General features: G+C 31.9%; 1 protein-coding gene and 1 pseudogene across 1 annotated transcript; both read left to right on the plus strand.

Moving 5' to 3' along the window:
* The first annotated feature begins 778 nt into the window (after positions 1 to 778).
* Positions 779 to 9,277, plus strand: LOC102598849 (uncharacterized; annotated as a pseudogene).
* Positions 9,278 to 14,342: 5,065 nt separating this feature from the next.
* LOC102605876 (uncharacterized) lies at positions 14,343 to 15,199 on the plus strand. The gene has a single exon (XM_006351869.2). It carries the CDS (start codon positions 14,405 to 14,407, stop codon positions 14,999 to 15,001), a length of 597 nt encoding a protein of 198 aa, XP_006351931.1. The 5' UTR covers positions 14,343 to 14,404; the 3' UTR covers positions 15,002 to 15,199.
* Positions 15,200 to 21,393: the final 6,194 nt, after the last annotated feature.

The raw sequence follows: 21,393 nt of genomic DNA on the forward strand, positions 1-21,393 counted from the left end.
CCACTATTAGGTTGGTTATACTTGTAAAAATAGTATGTTCTGTCCCATACGTAAGTGGATTTGTGTGTGAGTAGGTGGATAAGTATGTGTTAAATTAAATCAGTGGTTCGAGCTCACTCTTTGTCACAATACGCTTCCTTTGATTGGATTGAAAAGATAAAATTGTTTCTTTATTTTAATTGCAATCTTTTACTAAGTGTATGCAAAACCTACAGATTGAGATAAAATCAATTGATTGATGGTCTATATATTTTAGACTATAGTTAATGGATACTCTTAAATCATAACTGTAATTATATAGACTATGTTTCCATACCAGATTTTTTTAATTCCTTTTCGGTTTTGGAGTTCTCAACAACAAATACCTATCCTCTATTAGAGTTGAAATTCATAAAAAATGTAGAACAGTAACCAAAGTTGTAATATATCTTTCTTATTCATGTGCACGCAAGTCAAAATTGTTATTTACTTATTTTGTCACAATACGTTTTATGCTTTAAAATTCACCTTGAAATGATTTGATTCAATGAAAGTTTGAAGGATTTTTGGTTTTATCTAACACGCTTCAGTTGGTTAATGTTGTGTGGTTCATTTATAGAACTAATTTAGTTTGAGTATTTTGGTGTTGAATATACTGATTTAGGTGATTTGGGGTTTAAAATTGCGGTTTTGATTGAATTTTTTCTCTCCCTCATCTTTCTGTTTCAGCTTTCTGCCTCCGAAGAAAGACATTGACATCCGGTGTATGTGAAACTCGAAGAAAGACATGACAGTAAGTGTTCTATTTCCCCTTTTTCTTCTTCTTTCCGTCGTCATCCTTCCTACTGTTCCCATTTGCAGATCTCATGAAAAGAATTTATGTTAAAGTTAGAAAAGGAAAATGTTGCCTCAATCATCTCATATAAGAAATTAATTTCATTTTTAAAGAACAAGTTTTTTAATGTTATTTCTTATGAGAAATATCTATAGTATTTTGCTACTAGTTGTGTACTATCATTTAGCAATTAAAATTTATGTTATGCGATACTGCTAGTTAGAGTCATTGTTGGGGAAAGTAGATGTTGCTGCAAAGACTTGGTGGAATTCTTTCATTAGGAATGGATATTTTGATGTTTTTGGAAATAGAATGCATTCTGTAAGCTGAATTAGAGTACCTTTTGGTAAATCAAATTGTACTTTTTTAACTAATAGTTCTGTTTGTTTAAGCATTAATAGGAACATGAATAATCTAGAGCGTGGTTGGATGTATGAGAGGTTGGATGGTCGAGGGGCTATAAACTCTAGTTTCATAACCGGTGTGGATAAATTTATCCAATTTGCATGCTCACAACAACATCGCTTGAGTGGTGACAAAGTTAGATGTCCATGTAAAAAATGTCACAACTTTAAATTCATGGAAGTTGAAATTCTTAAACATCACCTTTATAAGAATGGATTTGTTGATCACTATTTTGTTTGGAAGCATCAAGGGGAAAAAGATGTGATCAATGAGATTTCTTCAGGTCAAGATTTGAATGGTAGTGCTCAACCTGAATTAACATATGATAATCCATACCGACAAATGGTTTTAGATGCTTCATGTCCCAACTTTCCCGAAGGTTCAAGTTGGCAATCTTCTAGCAATATTGAACCTCAGCCAACTCATCCTTGTGAACCTTTGATGGAGGAAGATCCTAATCCCGACTCTCAAAAATTATATGATTTGCTACAAGCAGCTGATCAAAAATTGTATCCCGGTTCTTCTCTCTCTCAACTTGCGCTTGTCTCTCGGATGTTAAATATTAAAATGGAGAACAATATGTCACAGAGAGGTTTTAATCAAATGATTAAATTGTTGAAAGAGGCTTTACCCGAAAATAATATGGTTCTTGATAGTTATTATCAGACCAAGAAGCTAGTGCGTAGCTTGGGTTTACCAGTTGAAAAAATTGATTGTTGTGAATCAGGATGTATGTTATATTGGGGTGATGATGAACACCTTACATGTTGTACATTTTGTGGTCATGAGAGATAAAAGCGTTGTGTCGGCTCTTGTAAAAGGAAATTGATCCCTTATAAGAAAATGTATTATTTTCCTTTGATTCCTAGATTGCAAAGATTATATGCATCCCCTGCTACTGCTGCTGACATGAGATGGCATCATGAGCATACAAAAGAGGATGGTGTAATACGTCATCCATCAGACTCCGAGGCTTGGAAGCACTTCAATAAAACTCATCATTTTTTTGCAGTGGAACCAAGAAATGTAAGATTGGGGTTATGTACTTATGGTTTCCAACCATTTAGTCAGTCTGGGAGTAAATACTCTTCATGGCCAGTGATTGTCACTCCTTACAATTTACCTCCAGGGATGTGTATGAAAGAGGCTTATATGTTCTTAACAATTATTGTTCCAGGACCAACCAATCCCAAACATAAAATTGATGTTTATTTGTAGCCTTTGATAAAAGAATTGACTTTGTTGTGGGAGACAGGTGTGAAAGCATTTGACATCTCTAAAAAGCAAAACTTTCAACTAAGGGCAGCTTTAATGTGGACAATCAGTGACTTTCCAGCATATTCTATGTTATCGGGATAGAGTACTGCGGGTAATTTAGCATGTCCCTATTGTATGGAGGAAACAGAATCCTTTAGATTAAAACATGGTAGAAAAACATCATGGTTTGATTGTCATAGGATGTTTCTCGACCAAAATCACCCATTTAGGAGAGATTGTAAAAACTTTCGTAGAGGCAAGACTGTCCAAAGATCACCACCACCCTATAGAACAGGAGCATAATTATTGAACCAAATTTGTGACTTGGGCATAAGGAAAGTAACAGAGTTAGATGCAAACGAAGTTAATCGAAGATTATGTAAGTCTTGTGGATGGAAAAAGAAAAGCATATTTTGGGATTTGCCTTATTGGAGTTCTAACATGATTCAACATAATCTTGATGTCATGCATATTGAGAAAAATGTCTTTGATAATGTGTTTAACACAGTTCTTAATTTTGATGACAAAACCAAAGACAATCCACAATCACGTCAAGATATGGTATTATATTGTGATCGACCTCAACTAGGAAATGACAATAGTGGAAAATATCCCAAAGCTATATATACAATAGACAAGCAAGCACGAGCTATCTTGTTCAATTGGGTGAAAGGCTTAAAGTTTCCAGATGGGTATGTTTCCAATTTGGGTAGATGTCCAGACACAAATGCGAAAAGGATATTTGGCATGAAAAGTCATGATTGTCACGTGTTCATGCAACGACTAATGCCTATTGCTTTTCGTGAACTACTTCCTAGTAATGTGTGGCAGGCACTTACAGAGCTGAGCTTAATTTTTAAAGATCTTACTTCCACCACTCTACGAGTGGATGACATGGAGAGATTGGAGAGAGATATCCCACAAATCTTATGCAAGTTTGAACGTATATTTCCTCTTGGGTTCTTTTACTCAATGGAACATCTTCATGTGCACCTTCCATATGAAACAAGGATAGCTGGACCAGTGAAATATCGATGGATGTATCCTTTTGAAAGGTAAATGTGAAACTTTATGTCACTTATGACTAGTTTGCCATACATTCCTTTTCTAATGTATAATGGTCCATCTATTTTCTCTATTTAGGTATTTGGGAACTCTTAAAAGGATGATTGGGAATAAAGCTAGTGTAGAGGGTTCCATTTGTGAAGCGTACTTGATGACAGAGTCAACACAATTGTTTTCTCATTATTTTGAACCTCATGTCATGACACGTAATCATAATGTGGAACGTAATGATGATGGTGGTGTTGTCGAAGATCTTGAAGAAAATTTATCAATATTCTCCCATCCATGTCGAGTATGGGAAGAAGCAAAAAAAAGGGATTGATCCCTTGAAGAAATCAAGGTTGCCCAAACTTATATCTTACTAAATTGTGAGGAGGTTGAGCCATTTGTGAGGTAACAAAAGTTATAGGTATTTTCTTAATGATATAAACATATCTTTATTCACCACAATTAAATTAAACTTATTTTACTATGATGAAGAATGTTCATGCAACGTTTGCGAGAAGAATTTCCGAATCTATCTCAGGGTCAAATAAATGAGAGCCTTGAAGCTAATTTCTCTACATGGTTCAAGGAATTTGTAAGATTTCAAAACTACTATCTTTTATGTGGTAATGTGCTTAACTTGACTTCGGAAATTTTACTAAGTCTTACAATTTTTTCAAAATAGGTCCGATGCAATCCCATAGAGAATAAATTCTTGAGTAGTCTTGCCCGTGGACCATTAATAAGTGCTACATGTCATTCTGTTTATTTTGTTAATGGATACAAATTTCACACAGAATGTCATGTTAGCGCAAGATCAACAATGAATAGTGGAGTTTGTATCTCGGATTCAAATTTTGGTGATTATTTTGGATGGATAAAAAAGATTATACAAGTGGAATACCCTGAAGCGCCTTTGAAGAAAACTGTATTATTCAAATGTGAATGGTTTGACCCAACTATGGATGTTGGTGTCAAAAGGCATAATCAGTACAAATGGGTTGATATTAATCAACGTCGTCGATATAAAAAATATGAACCTTTTATTCTGGCAATGCAAGCAACTCAAGTGTGTTATGTGTCGTATCCCAACAAGAAAAAGGACAAAGATGACTGGGTAGCCGTATTGAAGGTCAAACCTCGAAATGTTATTGAATTACCTGATGAGGGAGTGGAGAAAACTTCAGAACAGAATCTTCCATTCCAAGTTGATGAAGTTGAAGTCCACGAGATAGATATGACTATTTCCATTGATGAAGACATACTCTTAAATGATCCAAATGGGGATACAATGGAAATGGATGAACCCATTGATGATGGTTTATTGCAAGAACATCACGAAGAGGATCAGGAAGAGGAAGAGTTTGAAGAATATGAAATCGAGGAAACTGAGGAGGATGAAGAGGATCAGGAAGAGGAAGAGTTTGAAGAAGACATAGATAGTGACTAGTGCTTGATAATTTGTTTTTGTATCTTTACCATATTTTCTCATTTTCTGTAGTTTCTGTTTTTCAAATTACGGTGATTACAATCAGTAACTCTTGGATTTTAACCATGTGTGTTCTATTTCTTATTTTAACCTTTATTTAAATCTACTTGTAGCATTAATTAGTGTTATACATACCAGGTAACTGAATGTTCCATTTGAATGAGAGTTGTTTTGTGATGCTTTGTGGTCATTTTACATTAGTGTTATACATACCAGCTTTGATGACAGAATATAACCATCAGGTCTAGGTGCCTTATTAGGAGCACATGATTTGATGGTATTCAACTTTTCAGTCTCTTAAAAGGCTTCTACAGTTTCCTGATTCTTTTTTGTGATTATATTCAATTTTTTCAGAATCTGATATAGATTTCTGAAGCTCATTAATTGTGTAAATCTTCTAACCAAACTCAATGATAACTATTTCACTCTTTTATTTGCAGGCATACATTTTTTCACTTGATCTACAAGTTTTTTAGAGGTATTTTTAATATTTCAGCACACTTCAGTGAGGTAGCTTAATTTGATTTATACTAGTGATAAATGTTTTGACAATGGATAAGTAGCTCCCATGCCTGTTGTGTTTGTAGTTCCACATCACTGAAATTTTCTTTGTTTAGACATGACAATCCATTTTTTCAGGAAGCCAACTTACATTGTTATATTTTTCAAGAAGCCAACTACACTGTTTTATTTTTTATAGGTATGGCTCGAGGCAGAGGCCATGGGAAGTCCTTTGGTAGGAGTAATCCTGCTATTCATGTAAGCATGCCAACTATTTTGATGCCCACTATAGTTTCTCCTCAACAAGGTGGTACCACAACCGTTGAAACATCAACTCAAAGTACCACCCCAACTATCTCTAAGACACCTCCTATTACACCAAATCAAAGTTGTCCCATAGGTCAGGGTCTGTCTACTCAGAGCATCCTAACAGGTCGTAGTAATCCAATTGTTGAAGGTGATCTATCTACTCAAAGCAACTCAAGAGGTCATACAAACACAATTGATGCTGATTCTAGTAGTAACCACTCACAGACCCTTATTTTTATAAGTTCTGCAGGGTTAGTCCACTCTTTTGCCTATATCCTCATAACCTATTTATACTTAAGTGTAGTTAAGTATAGTTAAGGTTCCTTGTTAAGCAATGCTAATTGATGGATCTGAAAAATCAGCAGCCTACTATAATCTGAGTATTCTTTTTGTTAGCACTCACATATATAATGTCTAATTTATAATAAAACTCCAAATAATTTCTTCAAATTTACACAGGTTGGAAACTTCTATAATATGCTCTAGTTTCATAACCAAGTCTTTCAGAAATGATGTTGATCCCAATGGAATCAATTGGAAAAGTGTTTCAAACGATGTAAGAGATGGTTATTTTGGAGAATTCAAGGTATTACTTTTCATCGTAGATAAGTTTGGAAAGTGTATTCATACTTATAGATAGGATATTGATATATTACTTTCAAAATTTATTTCAGAAAAAATTCTATTGGGATGTTTCTATTAGTGAAAGTGAAGTGAAGAGACACTGGTTGGTCAAGGCGGCTATAAAATACATAAATTTTATTTCTAAAATAAAAGGGGGAGGAGTTAGGCCAGGTTATGTACCTGAGCATATTTGGGAAAGATGGACACAACTTTGAGGAAGTGATGAGTCTAAGAAAAAGTCAGAAACAAATGCAAAGAATCGTCGTGGCGGCCGTGAAGTTGCTACTGGGACTCACACAGGTGGCTCGATCTCAATTGGACAGCATCGCAAGAAACTTGTAAGTATATATTTCACAGATTATATAAGTAACATCTTTAGGTTGTCTGATATATACACTTGTATCTAAATACACATTATGCAATAGATATTTTTGTATCTAAAAAGAGATTTTTCTTTTGTAAAGGCTATTGAAACGGGTCGAGATCCAACACCAAACGAGTTACATTTGCATGTCCATACGCATGGTCATGATGGTAAATCTTTTGTTGGTGAACGCTCTCGAATTGTCTATGTAAGTCCAAAATTTTGAAACTTATCTGAATATATACATGTCATTTCTTATTAAAAGGGAAAACTTGGCTGAAAATGAACAGTAGTTTAGTTTCATGGTTGGATGTTCTTATCTTGCTGCTCAACTGATGTGTGGACTGTTTACTTCTTGATCTTCGTAAGTCGTTCAGCTTTTAGAAATTTCTGAGAGTGTTTCGACTTATTGTTAGACTGTAAATCAGTGGTGTAACTTGTTTGCTATTCATGTTGTTTTCTTGACTTTTGTCTCCTTGTAATCTTGATGATTTGGTTTAGTCTCGAGTTCGTTTCTGCTTAGTAAGGTCCTCTTATTTTACGGTTTTGGTTTGCTGTAAAAGTTGTGGTTCAGTCATGAAGTCCGAAATCATTTTCTATAGGAAAACATAAATGGTCGTACATTCCCTGTTATCCTACATTACGAGTTATTTTGTTCAAGATTGCTGTAACTAAGAAATTGAGTTTAAACGAGTCGAAAAGCTATATGTTTCAAGCTGCTGAAGTATTTTTTTTGTATTGTTATTCTTTGTTAAAGTTCCTTCCATTCTAACTAGGCTATTGTTTGTTATTGTCATCATCCTTACCCTTAAGTCAAGATAAGACAAAATTTTAGTGTTTACGTCTAAGTTAAGTTCGATTCAATATTTGGTTGCTTCTTTCTTCATGCTTCGACTTTGCTCTCCTTTCACTGCTCAACGTTGCGTTTGTATCGAACTATAGTGTCTACATTGACACCCCNNGTTACATCCTTCCCCCCCCCCCCCCCCTTTATTAAGGAACAATGAACTATGCTAACCACCACCACCACCACCACCCCATGTTACTAATGAACTATGTTATCCGTCTCGACTGATTGATCGGAATGAAAACGATTAATATTGAACTGCTAAGATGACATTTATTTAGGAATTTTGACCCATAATTGACATGCTATGTGCATGAACCTTAAGTTGTTAATCAAACTCCAATTGAATAGCTTTGTTTTGTGCGTGGACTATGCATCTGGTGACTGATCTTGGGGTTTTACTCTCTACAAGAAATGCACCATTAAATGCATATGGACTTAAAGGAACAATGTGTGAAATTAAAGTGTGGAGGGAAAAATCAGAACAAACACAAGCTTGATTACTAAATAGATGTAGAATTATATTGAAGAAAAAAGGAAGGTGCAGAAACCAGTCACATGCTCCCAGCTCTGCCAGGAGTTGTTTTGGGTGATTTGAACTTTGAAATGTCAACAAGGTCTCCTACGGGCATATGTATGCACTGCTTAATTTTGGTCTAATGTATACACTGCTGAAGTTTGGTTGTTGTATACACTGCTGGTCTAATTACAGGCTCAACATTTCAAGCCAAATGTATTAAACAGTTCAACTTAAATATAGAATGATGAATCCTACACATCTTTTTTCTTTGTTAATATAGAATGATGTATGTCTTCCTCATACAATCAAGTCAGTTACAATGCTGATGAATGGCCTGCAAAAATATAAAATGATGTTACAGTGTGTTATGTCTCACGAAAATGTCTTGAGCAGCTTTGGGTATTTCCAATATAAGAACTATTTTCCAAGGTTAAATTAGACATACAACATTTCTGCCTTTTCCTTACATTATAATTTTATTCCTAATCTTCAATATCTTCTCTTTATCTCAATTTCTTACACGAAAAATATGAAGAAATATTACGGGAAAAAACAACCTCTCAATCTGATATTGATGAATATGAAGCATACTACCAAGCTGCCGGGGGAGAAAAGAAGAAAAGAATATACGGCCTTGGATCTAAAGCAAAAACTTACTATGGGCAGAATCTTTGTGCCTCATCATCTGTAGCACCATCGGTTTCTCAATCGACATCGACAAGAAATATGGACGTGTTTGTGAAGGAAATGATTCCTGCCCTTACTAATCATTTTCTTCCGGTTATTATGGAGCGGGTACAACAAGTTGTTACTCCCATTGACAATCCATCACTTGTGACACCCATGGTGCCTCCTCCTGCTACTACTAATGAGGACGAGGTTGATCCCTTAGTTTCAAGTGATGAGGGTATCCCTTAATTAGTCTCCTTTAGATTTAATTTTTGGATGTTTGTGTTTTTGAAAAGTACAAATTGTGTGATAACAATAGTTGATGAATTGCTTTTGATGTTTTGCACTGAAAGTATGTGATTAGGATTTTGCTATCTACATATTTTGAACCCTCTAAATATTATTTTATATGAATGTTTGTTATTTTAGAGATATTTAGTAATTGTTATTATATTATTTTAGCAATGTATATTTCAAATAAATAAATGAAATTATTTTACAAGAAAAAATTAGCAACAAATTTAATGACGATTTGGTCGTTGCTATAAAAAAATATTGGCGACGGATAGCAACGGAACATTTTGGTGGCAAATACGCTGACTTAAATAACAAAATATTTTGTGACGGATTAGTGACAGATATTTCGTCGCGAATTTATTTGAAATAACGAAATTAATGATGAAATTAGCAACGAATATTTTGTGACGGAAATTCCGTCGCGAATTTATTTGAAATGCGAAATTAATTATGAAATTAGCAACGAACTATGTAAATATAACGACGGACCAGTCCGTCACTAACAAGTAGCGACGAATAATATTCGTCGCTAAACTTGCAATGGAACTCATTTTTCGTAGCTAAGAGATTACTAACGAGCGAAATAGTAACAACCAGCAATCCGTCGCAAATCCGGTTTAGCGACGGAAAAACATAGATTAGCGATGGATTTCGGCGGTGCTAAATACTGTTTTTTTTGTAGTGAACCTTTTGTATGCCTCCATGTTACACTATAAATAGAGGCATAAGGGTTCATATTGTAGTGACTTGAATACTTTGAAGAATAAGAAATACTCTCATATCTTGTCTCTATATTTCTATTATTTTCATCTTCTATATTTCTTGTCTTATTTTACTTTAGTTTTACAACATTAATTAATTAAATCATACATGTATTCAAGTGAAATTATGAAAGATATAATATTAAAACAATGAATTTTAAAAAGGGAAAAAGGACAAATATACCCCCGAACTATCGTAAATGGTATGCAAATACCCCCGTCATACTTTTGGGACATTGGTGCCCCTCTCGTCCATAAACTAGAGCATATATACCCTTTATACTAACAGACATACACGTGCCATAATCTTATCCACTGATTTGACATTTATCGACGGATAAAATTGTGTCACGTGTCCCTATTTAGTCTTCTAGAGCATATATATTATGTTCAATTCATGTGACACATTTTATTTTTTAGGAGCTAAACAATTTAAGTTTGAATAAGGGTTTGCTCATGAAATCTTCAAAAAAATTAAAATGAAATTCATATATTTGTAAACTACGTAAAAAGTACTAAGTTATAATAATTGACAATTCAAAATATTTAAAAGATATATGAAAATTTTACGGTCATAGACATGTTTGAATCTCGAAATCCGAAATGTGTCACATAAATTGAAAGGGAGAGAATCATATATACTGTTCGGCCAATTAATTTATCAATATAATCGATATATATATATATTGTCGAACATTTCAGATCCTTAGTTTTTCTCTTCTTCTTTTTTCATTGAAAATTTAGAAAGTATAAATAAAAGATGCTTGATTTCTAGAGCTTTTTTGGTTGTGCTTATAATTTATAGCTTATAAGTCAAAAATTATAAATTAAAATGATTAGTTTATAACTTTTAGTAAAATTTTATTATTTTGACTTAAAAATAAATACCTAAAAGCACTTTATTTTATCTAAATAATATAAAATTATTTAAAAAGCATTTAAACTTAAAATCAACTAAAATAAGCTAATCCAAACCTCCTCCTAATTTCATTCCTTTTCGATTGGTTTTCTTATCAAAAGCCCATGGGCCAGTCTTATCAAAAGCTCATGTACAACTCACAGTGGGTCATCTAATCCCATTCATCATTCCAAATCAACTAGAAATTTTATATAAGCAAACTACATAAATTCAACTAGTTTAGGTCCTAATTACTAAGATTTTCAATAGTTTCAAATATTATTTCCTTTACCATATTTCATGCTTAGGATACACGAGTTTAAATCCGTGAGATACATGTATCTGTCAAATGAACAATTAATTTTGAAAATTTAAATTAATCAAATTCCTTAATATAAAGCGAAAATCAAGGAGTGTATCTATGTTTAATTAATTTCATTTTACTATTCTTTGAAATAATAAATTCATTAATATTATTAATAAAAGACAAAAACATGTATATCTTGGTCATATAATTTGTTTAATTTCATTTTATTACTCTTAAAATAATAAATTCATTAATTTGATATTTCTATTATCAATATATGATATATCCAACAAATTAAACACTTAGATACATGAGTATCATACAAATACCTTCATATGTATCATAAAGGTATCTAGTATTAATTTTGTGTATTTGTTATAAGTGTCTAGTATTAATTTCATGTATCTATTTATATGATCTACTATTAATTTCATGTATCCATTTATATGATCTAATTTTAATTTCATGTATCTTTATATGTATATAGTATTAATTTGATGTACCAAGTATCAATTTCATACATTATATTCAAACATGTATCTCAGATATATAGTAAGCATATACATATAATTAGGTGTATCTAAATAAGAAATGTACTGAAACATACGAATTTAGGAACAAATCACGACGGTAGATCCGTATCTTTCTTATCATTAATCCAAAAAAAAAATCAAAATTCTTCCTTCTCTTTTTAGAATCTGAATTATTTTTTCTCATAGATACATATAATCTTAACTTAGATACACGACTCTTAACTAGATACATGTACACCTTATGTGTATCCAACATTGTTGCACTTAATGTGTACTTAATGGTGTATTTGCTCTGTTAATTAAAGCTTGGCGTAATTCTTCCATCTTGATTTGGGTCGTTCATATACTTAGATGTATTCTCGGCTTGAATGTTGACAGATGAAGAGTCAGTCCCTGCAATTAAAAATTGATGAGCGAAAATAAACAAATAAAAATTGTTTGATTTAGTATAATATTGTTAATGTATAGTACCTTTAACAAGAATCATCCGATTTAGGAATGGTCAGCCAATAAAGTGTTTGAGAAACAACAAAATCAAAAAATATAAAACCTAATTTGAAAAACTTTTTAAAATTGAACTTTAGATTATTATGAACTTTAACTCAAATACAAAACCAAGATACATGAGAATAATAAAACAATAGAAACAAACATATATGCATAATATTGATTTGAACATGCAAACATGTATTGAGAGGACGAAGGAAGAAAGAGGGAGAAGATGAAGGACAAAAGAGGGTTGGTGGATGTGGGGTGGGGGGAGAAACGACAAATGTAGTAGAATTTTTTTTGACTTATTAATGAACCATTAATTAAGGATTTCAAATTTAAGATAATTATTCAATACCATATTTAAGAGATTTGTGTATCTGATTAAATATTTTAAAATATATGATATAAATATTAAAAGTGGTAATATGTGTAATTATTTTAAATTATAGTATATATAATAGTAATGTATGTGTAGTTAGGTAGTTTTTCTATTTTATATCGCACAACAGTCCCAAGATTTTCACAAAAAATTGCCATTATAATCAATGTAAAATTATACACTTATTATATATTGATATACACTTTGTATACATTGAGTATAAACTTGCGTTGGTTACAAAAGATTAGAGCAAAGTACACAAATACCCGCTTTTAGAGTCTTCATTTAACTTGGTCGAGTGTAGTTAATTTGGGTCGGGTATAGTTAGTAATGAGGGTTTGTAAGTTAATTTAAGTAATTAAATTGTAACCAATAGATGGTCGCCACATTTAAATGATAATTCGCTTTAAAAGTGGTTAATATTGGACCTAAAGTTGGATGATAGGGTATTTCAGAGCCAATAGGTGGATGAAAGGGGTATTTGGAAGCCAATAGATAGATGTAGGGTAATTTTATACCATTTTTAATAGTTCGAGGATATTTTAGGCCCTTTTCCGTTTAAACAAATTAATTAATTCCTAAAATATGTGGCGACCATCTAATGGTCACATTTCAAATAACCTAAATTTATTTACAAACCCACCCATTCCTAATTAGATGCGTCCAAATCATATCCGTCCGACTCACATTAACTTAAATCAACTGACCAAATTCTCCATTTTTTTTCCAATATAAAAAACTACGAAAGAAACTTTATAGAAAAGGAAAGCACTCGAAATGGCACGATGAACCACCTTGAATGATAGTAAGGGAAGACATAATCGTATTTTGTTGAATAGAAAATGTTTTCCCTTTGGGAAACTCTCATATGTGAGTCTTTACTTTCTTTTTTTTGGGAAGAGGTATATGCCATGTTTTCCCCTCTCTTGTAAGTGATCTTAGTAATAAACAAGATTCTACTTCGAGGTTAAAAAATACGAGTAGTTCGTACTAGTTCTTTCAACATTCATAACGTGCAATAATAACATTATTTCATTGTCATGTTTAAAATATTCAGAAAGCAGGCTGTCTCAAACAGGTTTATTTGTATTTATGTATTAATTAGAAAAAAAAATTTGTAGCCAAGTAAGCTATTGACTCTAAACTAGATGGTTCAAACACTGTCACTTCCATGTGTAGCTTTTCTAACAACTTCTTTAATAAACCAAACGTGAAATACAGCAAAACATAACATGAAGGGAAAATTTAAAATACTATTATACTTCATTATAAACCAAGCCTAACCAAATTATCAATTGAGTTTTAAAAGATTCTACAATATGATATCATTTTAAAGTTACTTTTTTTTCCTCCCTCTTGAAAAAAATGCAAAACATTTACTTCACAAAATAACAATTGAATTTTTTTGTTTTACTTTGAATGTAATTTATAAGTCTTTTTTATAATCGAGTGAGTAACGGTGTGAGTTCAATTCTCATTACCTTTTTCCTTTCCCTACCCTTTCCCGTTCCCAATGTTATAATGGAAATTAAAAGAAAAAAAGAATACATAATTACAAGTACTACTTCTACAATCCTGATTTTAATGAAAACTTCAAACATCTAAAAAAAAAGAAAAAGTGATTCGTGTGATTCCTCCCTTTGGTCCATCCTTGCAATAATGCAATGGGGTCATTTAATATCTCTTTTCCAAAGTCTATTGAGCGTGCAAATTAGCCTCTATCACCACCACAAAAAAATAGAAACAAAAAGAATCCCTCATTATATATACACATTACAAAAGAGGAAAATATAAACATAATAAAGACAGCAACATATTATATAAAAGAAAAGAAAAAACACTACTCTCTTCTTTCTTCATCCTTTTCCTCTCTTCATCAAGAATCTCAATGTCTACTACTTCTCCTACCACTAATACGACTCCAAGATATGGTCAAAGAGCCACCACATTTTCAACCCCAATTTTCACTCTTTCTTCTACTACACCTTCTCATTCTTCCTTTGAATCACTCTCTATATATGATCAAAAGGGAGTGCCATTTTCTTGGGAACACATTCCTGGAATTCCAAAGCAACAAAGTTCAAGAAAAAATAGCTCTTCTTTAAGTCAACTACTTCCATTACCACCACCATCTAGAAATCCTCCAAATTCATCCAAGAAAATACAAAGGTTACGCGACGAATTTTCTCCAAGAAAGAGTAGTACTACTAATGAAGGCTTCAAAAAAGATCCATTTTTTGCAGCATTTGTGGAATGTTCCAAGGATCATCAAGAACATCATGAGGATTTTAGTGACATGTGGAAGAATACTACTACATCATCTTCAAAGGTAATGAATTCATCAGCAAGAAGCTTAAGTGACAAATTTGGATTCATGAACATGTATGCATCTTGTAAAAGAACTTGTACTGTTTCAGAATCCATTGTTTATCTTCCAAGATCAAGAAATTATGATCTCCTTAGAACTCGTCGAACAAGCCAATAAAAAAAAGGTTACTCAACTTGTTTGAGATTAAGACGTAATTGTATATTATTTTTTCAAACTTTTTTATGCTTATATCTTTTAGGCTATATGAATATGTCCGACAATTATAAAGTAGATCTCTTTTTTTTGTTTTTTTTTATATTATCTTACTTTTTGGTTTGCTAAGAGCAAGTTCCAATGTGTTTTTATTAGGGCACAATTTCGTCTCATGTGTTGTCATAATGTTAAATGGAAATCTATCCTTTCTGTATTTCATGTGATGAGTTTATGGCATCTTGACTAAACGTTACACCAACCACATGTGAAACTTTTTTAAGTATTGAGAAAATAATATTGGACCACTAAACCACTTATAAGTGGAGTGACACACAAACATACAAACACTCATTTAATTGCCACATAATTTCAGAGAATTATAAGAAATATAAATGTATTGTGATCAAAGTGTATACATAGTCTTTTGTCCACTGTATTAAAAGTAGTTGTTCGCCTTCCTTTTATGAGACATATATCAAAATATGAAAATGACATTTTCAGATCTCTTACATGTAAAATGAAGATCTCTTATAAAACAATAATTATAAAACTATAAAAATTGTAAATTGTTAGAGATGTTAAAATAAAATGAGTATTTATTTATTATTTCATAAAAGAATGTGTTGGTGTAATATACCACAAATACAGTAAATTACGGTTGAAATAAAATGACAAAAATGAATAAACAAATCTTTAGGCTGAGGCACGGATATCTCGCTCTCTTTAAGGAAATTCAAGCTCACTGCGGCATAATCTAGACTGATCCAATAGTAATACTCTTGACTTTTCCCCTCGAGAATACAACAGCTCAACAACGTCGTACAACTCAAACAACTCCGGATTAGTTGAAGAGTCCAAAGCTCCACATAAGAACACATTCCTTCAACATATAAATACTCTCTTGTATATAGTGAATATAGTTGAAGACTTAGAATATTTTTCTATGTCTCAACTCTCTCTTTCACTACTACACATTACAATATTATTTCACACTTCTCATCTTTTTTTGGTCATATGAGTTACAAGAAACTAATGGTCATATGAGTTACAAGAAACTAATGGTCATATGAGTTACAAGAAACTAATGGTCATATGAGTTACAAGAAACTAATGGTCATATGAGTTACAAGAAACTAATGGTCATATGAGTTACAAGAAACTAATGGTCATATGAGTTACAAGAAACTAATGGTCATATGAGTTACAAGAAACTAATGATCATGAGAGTTACAAGAACTAATGGTCATGTATAAGTTAGAAGAACCAATAGTCATCTTCTACCACTAATTTATGCACTTAATAATTTATTTTAATAATAAAATGCATAATACACCAACATTCCCCCACTCATTTTAATATTAAAATAAGAGAGTTCACCAATTTAGTTAAAGGGAGACTATTATGCATAATGAAGGTGTGCTCTTCAACTAATCCGGAGTTGTTTGAGTTGTACGACGTTGTTGAGTTGTTGTATCATGGAGGGGACAAGTCAAGAGTATTACTGCTAGATCGGTGTAGATTATGCCACAGTGGGCTTGAATTTCCTTAAAGAGAGCGAGATATCTACGTCTCAGCCTAAAGATTTGTTTATTTATTTTTGTCATTTTATTTCAACTGTAATTTATTGTATTTGTGGTATATTACACCCACAGAATGTACAAATCAAACGTGAATGAGTAAATTTGAATGGAGAGAGTAATTCAATTAAAATAAATAGCAAAAGATGATACTCTCTCTGTCCCTAATTACTTGTCCACTTTTTCTTTTATAGTTGTTCCTAATTACTTGTCCATTTTGACAAATCAAGAAAGGACAAATTCTTTTTACCTATTATACCCTCAATTAAATGACTAATTATTTTTTAAAATGTAGAAATTTTCATCCACTTCATAATTAATAGGGGTAAAATGGTAAATTCACTATGTCATTAATTATTTTCTTAATAGGTGTGTCAATTCAAAAGTGGACAAGTAATTAAGGACATAGGGAGTACTTGAGAAAACTTTACCTAACATTGTTGCCCTTGTTTGATCAAAGGATCCCTTTAACCCAAACAATGTTCTTTTATGATTGGCCATTTATTTTGTCACTACTCACTATACCATGTTTTTTTGTTCTTCAATAATTTTAGTGTAGAATATTATTAATATTTTCAAGTATAAACAACTATAGTATACCATAAGTTCAATTGATTAAGCCAGCAATAACACACTACTGAGTACCATAAGACCGTATGATAGATGTGTCGTGGAACGGTGGAAGTTTTACTTTGGATGTACCTACAACAAAAGTCAAATGTTTTAAGGGGTTGGACATAGGATGTTTATGAGTCTGTTTAGATCGATTTTTGGTTAAAAGCAAAAATAGAATTAATTTAATCTATTTTTTAATTATTAAAATTAAATTAAATTTTGATTTAATGGTATTTTCTTCTCTTTTTCCTGTGGTCAAAAAAGAAATTTTCAACCTTTCTCAACTTATAATCCTTTATTACCTCTTTATTGTGGTGATTATAATTTCCTTTGTTTATAGGGAGAAAATGTCTTAAAGTTTATAAGTTTTAATTAGGTATAAAATACAATTTATAAGACCTAATTACACAGCCTTTATTTTCACATTTTCTAAAATTTCTTATCATTTCAAAATATTACAAAAATCCCTCTTTTTCTCTTTTTCTCTCCATTTCTGGATAAATTATTCACCGCCCTTCCAACCCAACGATTTTGTTCCTATCTTCACGCCTAAAATCACTCCCATATATCGGCAGTTACATCCATCACTTCATTTTTGAATTTCAAATATATTCTCTCTCCAATTCATCGATTTCAAGTTCCTAAAGAGGTAGAACTATTTCTTCATCATTTTTTTCTTTCCAGTTCTTCAATTGTCGTTTTTTTTATTAAAAAAATTAGCTTTTTCCTCTACAATTTTATAATACATATGGATTTTGCTCCCTCTTTTAGTTTTGGGTTTACCCAAATTAGTTTCACCTACTAGAGACATGGTACCTTGTGTATTTGATTCTGATGATGAAAATTTTCATGATAATAGATCTAATCAACGAAACGATCTGCTAATCATGAAGAATTTGAGAGCAGAGGAGTCGAAAAAATGATGCATACTCGAGTTCTAAATCTACTGTTGAAAAACGCTCAAAGAAAGAAGGAAAAAAGTTGGATCTGTCATTACATGATCATCACTACCAAAGATACAGATTTTCATTGTATCTCGTTTATTTTGATTCTTAAATTAATTTTTGTTAGTGTTATTACTGACTTGATATATCACTCCTACAATAGCCTTTGTTTTATGCAATGTATCATGTTCATATTTAAAGTATTGATATATAACTCTAATGTTATTGAATCTTCGATTAGTGTTTATCATGTTCAATATGAATATACTTGATTCATAAACACTACCTAATGTATCATTAACTTGTATCAAGTTATATGATGTATCTTCAATCGTGATACATAAATCATAATGTTCTATAACTAGAGAACTGTGTATCAGATTCAACAATAGGTTTATTATACATATCAGTGGCAATCTTTTACCACCAGATACATACACCCAAAATTATTCAACTAGCAGACTATGTGTATGTATGCATTACCCAATAAACACACTTGATACATAAACCCTTTATGTTCAAGTTAATTGATATGTGCATGATACATAAACTATATATATATATATATATATATATATCAAATTCAATAGTTTTCAACCTTTGTTACATGTATCATATCCATATCAACTGATCACTACTGTGTTATGTATCACACGCAAAAATGCTATTTGAAATAGTAAGTGACTTTCTACGATAAAAATCCTTAATTAAATGACCATTTGAGATATTATCTTAAAACCAACTTTGAATGTCGTACATTTCTTGTAATAGAAAGGATGATGAACAATTAGAATCTTTTGGATAAAAATGAAGACTTTTATTGTGATGTCAATCTCATGAGACAAGGACAATGCATGCATACAACTTGTAACTCTTCATCGATCTCCTTAATTTATCTGTACACCGACGAAAGAGGAGTACTACTAGTAATATCTTAGCAAAAATTATGTCAATTAAAAAAATAATAAATATAATATATAGTTTACTAAACTATCATATTTAACAAATATTTCTTGAAAATTAAACACTATTAAAAAGATTGAGTATGAGTAACGTAGGAAAAAGATACTAATTTGTATCTTGAATTCCTAAGGTGACCGTTACTTTGGAATAATTTTTTTCTTTTTGGCCATGGTAACACTTAATTTAACGCTTTTGAATATATTAAATTTAATACTTTAGGAAATAATTAAAATTAATACTCCAATAAAAAAAATAAAAAATTAAGTGATAAATTAATTATAATGAATAAAAAACTAGGCAGATAAGAAAAAAGAAAAGAAAAGAAAATAAAATAAAATTATATATATATATTTTAAAAAAAAAGTTTTACAGTAGTTGCTTGACTAAGGAGATGATGAAATAAATGTGGGAATAGTACAATAGAGTATAGACTTAAAAGACAGACCACAAAGTTAATGCTTGTAGTTGTAGTTGTTGTAACAATAACATGTAGTTGGACATGTGAAAGACATTGTTTGTCGGAAAACTAGGCCTATCACAAATATGGTTGGATGGATGAAATTTTATCGTTAAACAAAAAATTTAAATTTGAACTTTATGAATAAAAGTATTTCTTTCTAACTGTTTTACTTGTAATATTATTTTATTTGCATACTTCTTCAGAAATTATGAAATTGTTTGTAGAGTGTATTAGAAAAATAATATATGTATTGCTTTTGTATATTATTAATAACTTATTCACGATAATCTCATTTCTTTCGACGGAGAAAGTGGACTCAACCTACTTTTTTGCTTACTGTAGCATAGGCCTTCGTCGGGCTTTCGTCCCTTCGCCTATAGACGGCGGCTTGGCTTCGCTATCGCTCATGACTTGGTCGATGTATAACTAATGTAAGTTAATTATACATTTTATTTGACATTAAGATAAACTCCCTCCGTCCCTATTTAGTTGTCCATATTTCCTCTTTTAGTTGTCCCTATTTAGTTGTCCATTTTGACAAATCAAGAAAGGACAACAAATTTTTTTCCTATTATACCCTTATTTAAATAAAGTTGTCATAAATAAAGTAAATAAACTTATGAACCTCCTAGCATTGATTAATTATCTTGAGTGAATTTATTTTGGAATTGTAAACTGTACTATAAGGGTAAAATTGTAACTTCACTATGCTAATCATTGTTGCCTCAATATGTGTGTCATTTCTAAAGTGGACAACTAAATAGGGACGGAGGGAGTATATAACTAATATATGCAAATCCATAGTATTAGTAATGTAAAGGTTAGTTCAATGAAAGTGCTTGTTGTTTCAAAATTCTGCTGTCACACCCTGAGCCTACACCCTGGATGTGGCTGGCACTCGAAGGCCATTGCTGGCCTCAAGCGAACCCTTGGCCTGGCTTACTAACTCAGCGGAAAACTTAACTCATCACATACACATTTATGAAGTAACTAGAATGTTATAAAGGAACATTCAACTAGCCATTAAGGCAAACTCAAGTATTTAACATATGAAATGAAAAGTAAACACAACCTAATTAACTAATTGACTGTCTGTCTATCTATGAAGCCTCTAAACAACTGAGATGGATGTCGATACAAGCCCACGACATCCTAATGAACTAATACTAAAATTAAAAGCAATGAAAAAGGAGTCATCTGGAATGCAAAGAGGCTCACCAACAGACTCTGAATTGCTCACTGGATCAACGATGCACTGGATGCCGATCCTAGTTACCTGTGTTTGCATCATAATAAGATGCAGGCCAACTGGCATCAGTACATTGAATGTACGAGTATGTGAGTTGTAATGCTAAACACAACTTAAGCTTGAAAAGAAACTGAAAGGAAACTGAAGAACTTACCTGGCTCAACTCAACTCAACATAACTGAACTCATTTCAATATAAAACAATTTTAAAACAAGTGCAATATAAAGAAAAGTTGTTTAAAACATGATGTCAACTCTGGCGTATGCAAAGATACACTAAAACTCTGAAATGTATGTAAAAATACAAACAACAATGTATATAAGAATACAAATAACTTCTGTGGGAGTTTCTTTAACCGACAACCATCACTTAAGAGCTATTGTGATGATGCAGCGTTTTGCCTCACGCTGCCAGGGCCGTCTTATACCTTGTCGAGGGTATAGAACTTGAACTATTAAGTGGATCCACTAATCTATGCTAAAAAGCACTAAAGGAATCATCTAAAAAGTATGACCCTTTTCTACCCATGATGGCTACATGGTTTACGG

Source organism: Solanum tuberosum, unplaced genomic scaffold (genome assembly GCF_000226075.1).
Source record: "Solanum tuberosum cultivar DM 1-3 516 R44 unplaced genomic scaffold, SolTub_3.0 scf00134, whole genome shotgun sequence".
In the NCBI taxonomy this organism is placed as follows: domain Eukaryota; kingdom Viridiplantae; phylum Streptophyta; class Magnoliopsida; order Solanales; family Solanaceae; genus Solanum; species Solanum tuberosum.

Bases quoted from the DNA above. Each gene is read 5' to 3' on its own strand.
- LOC102605876 (XM_006351869.2), top strand. From the start codon at position 14,405: ATGTCTACTACTTCTCCTACCACTAATACGACTCCAAGATATGGTCAA.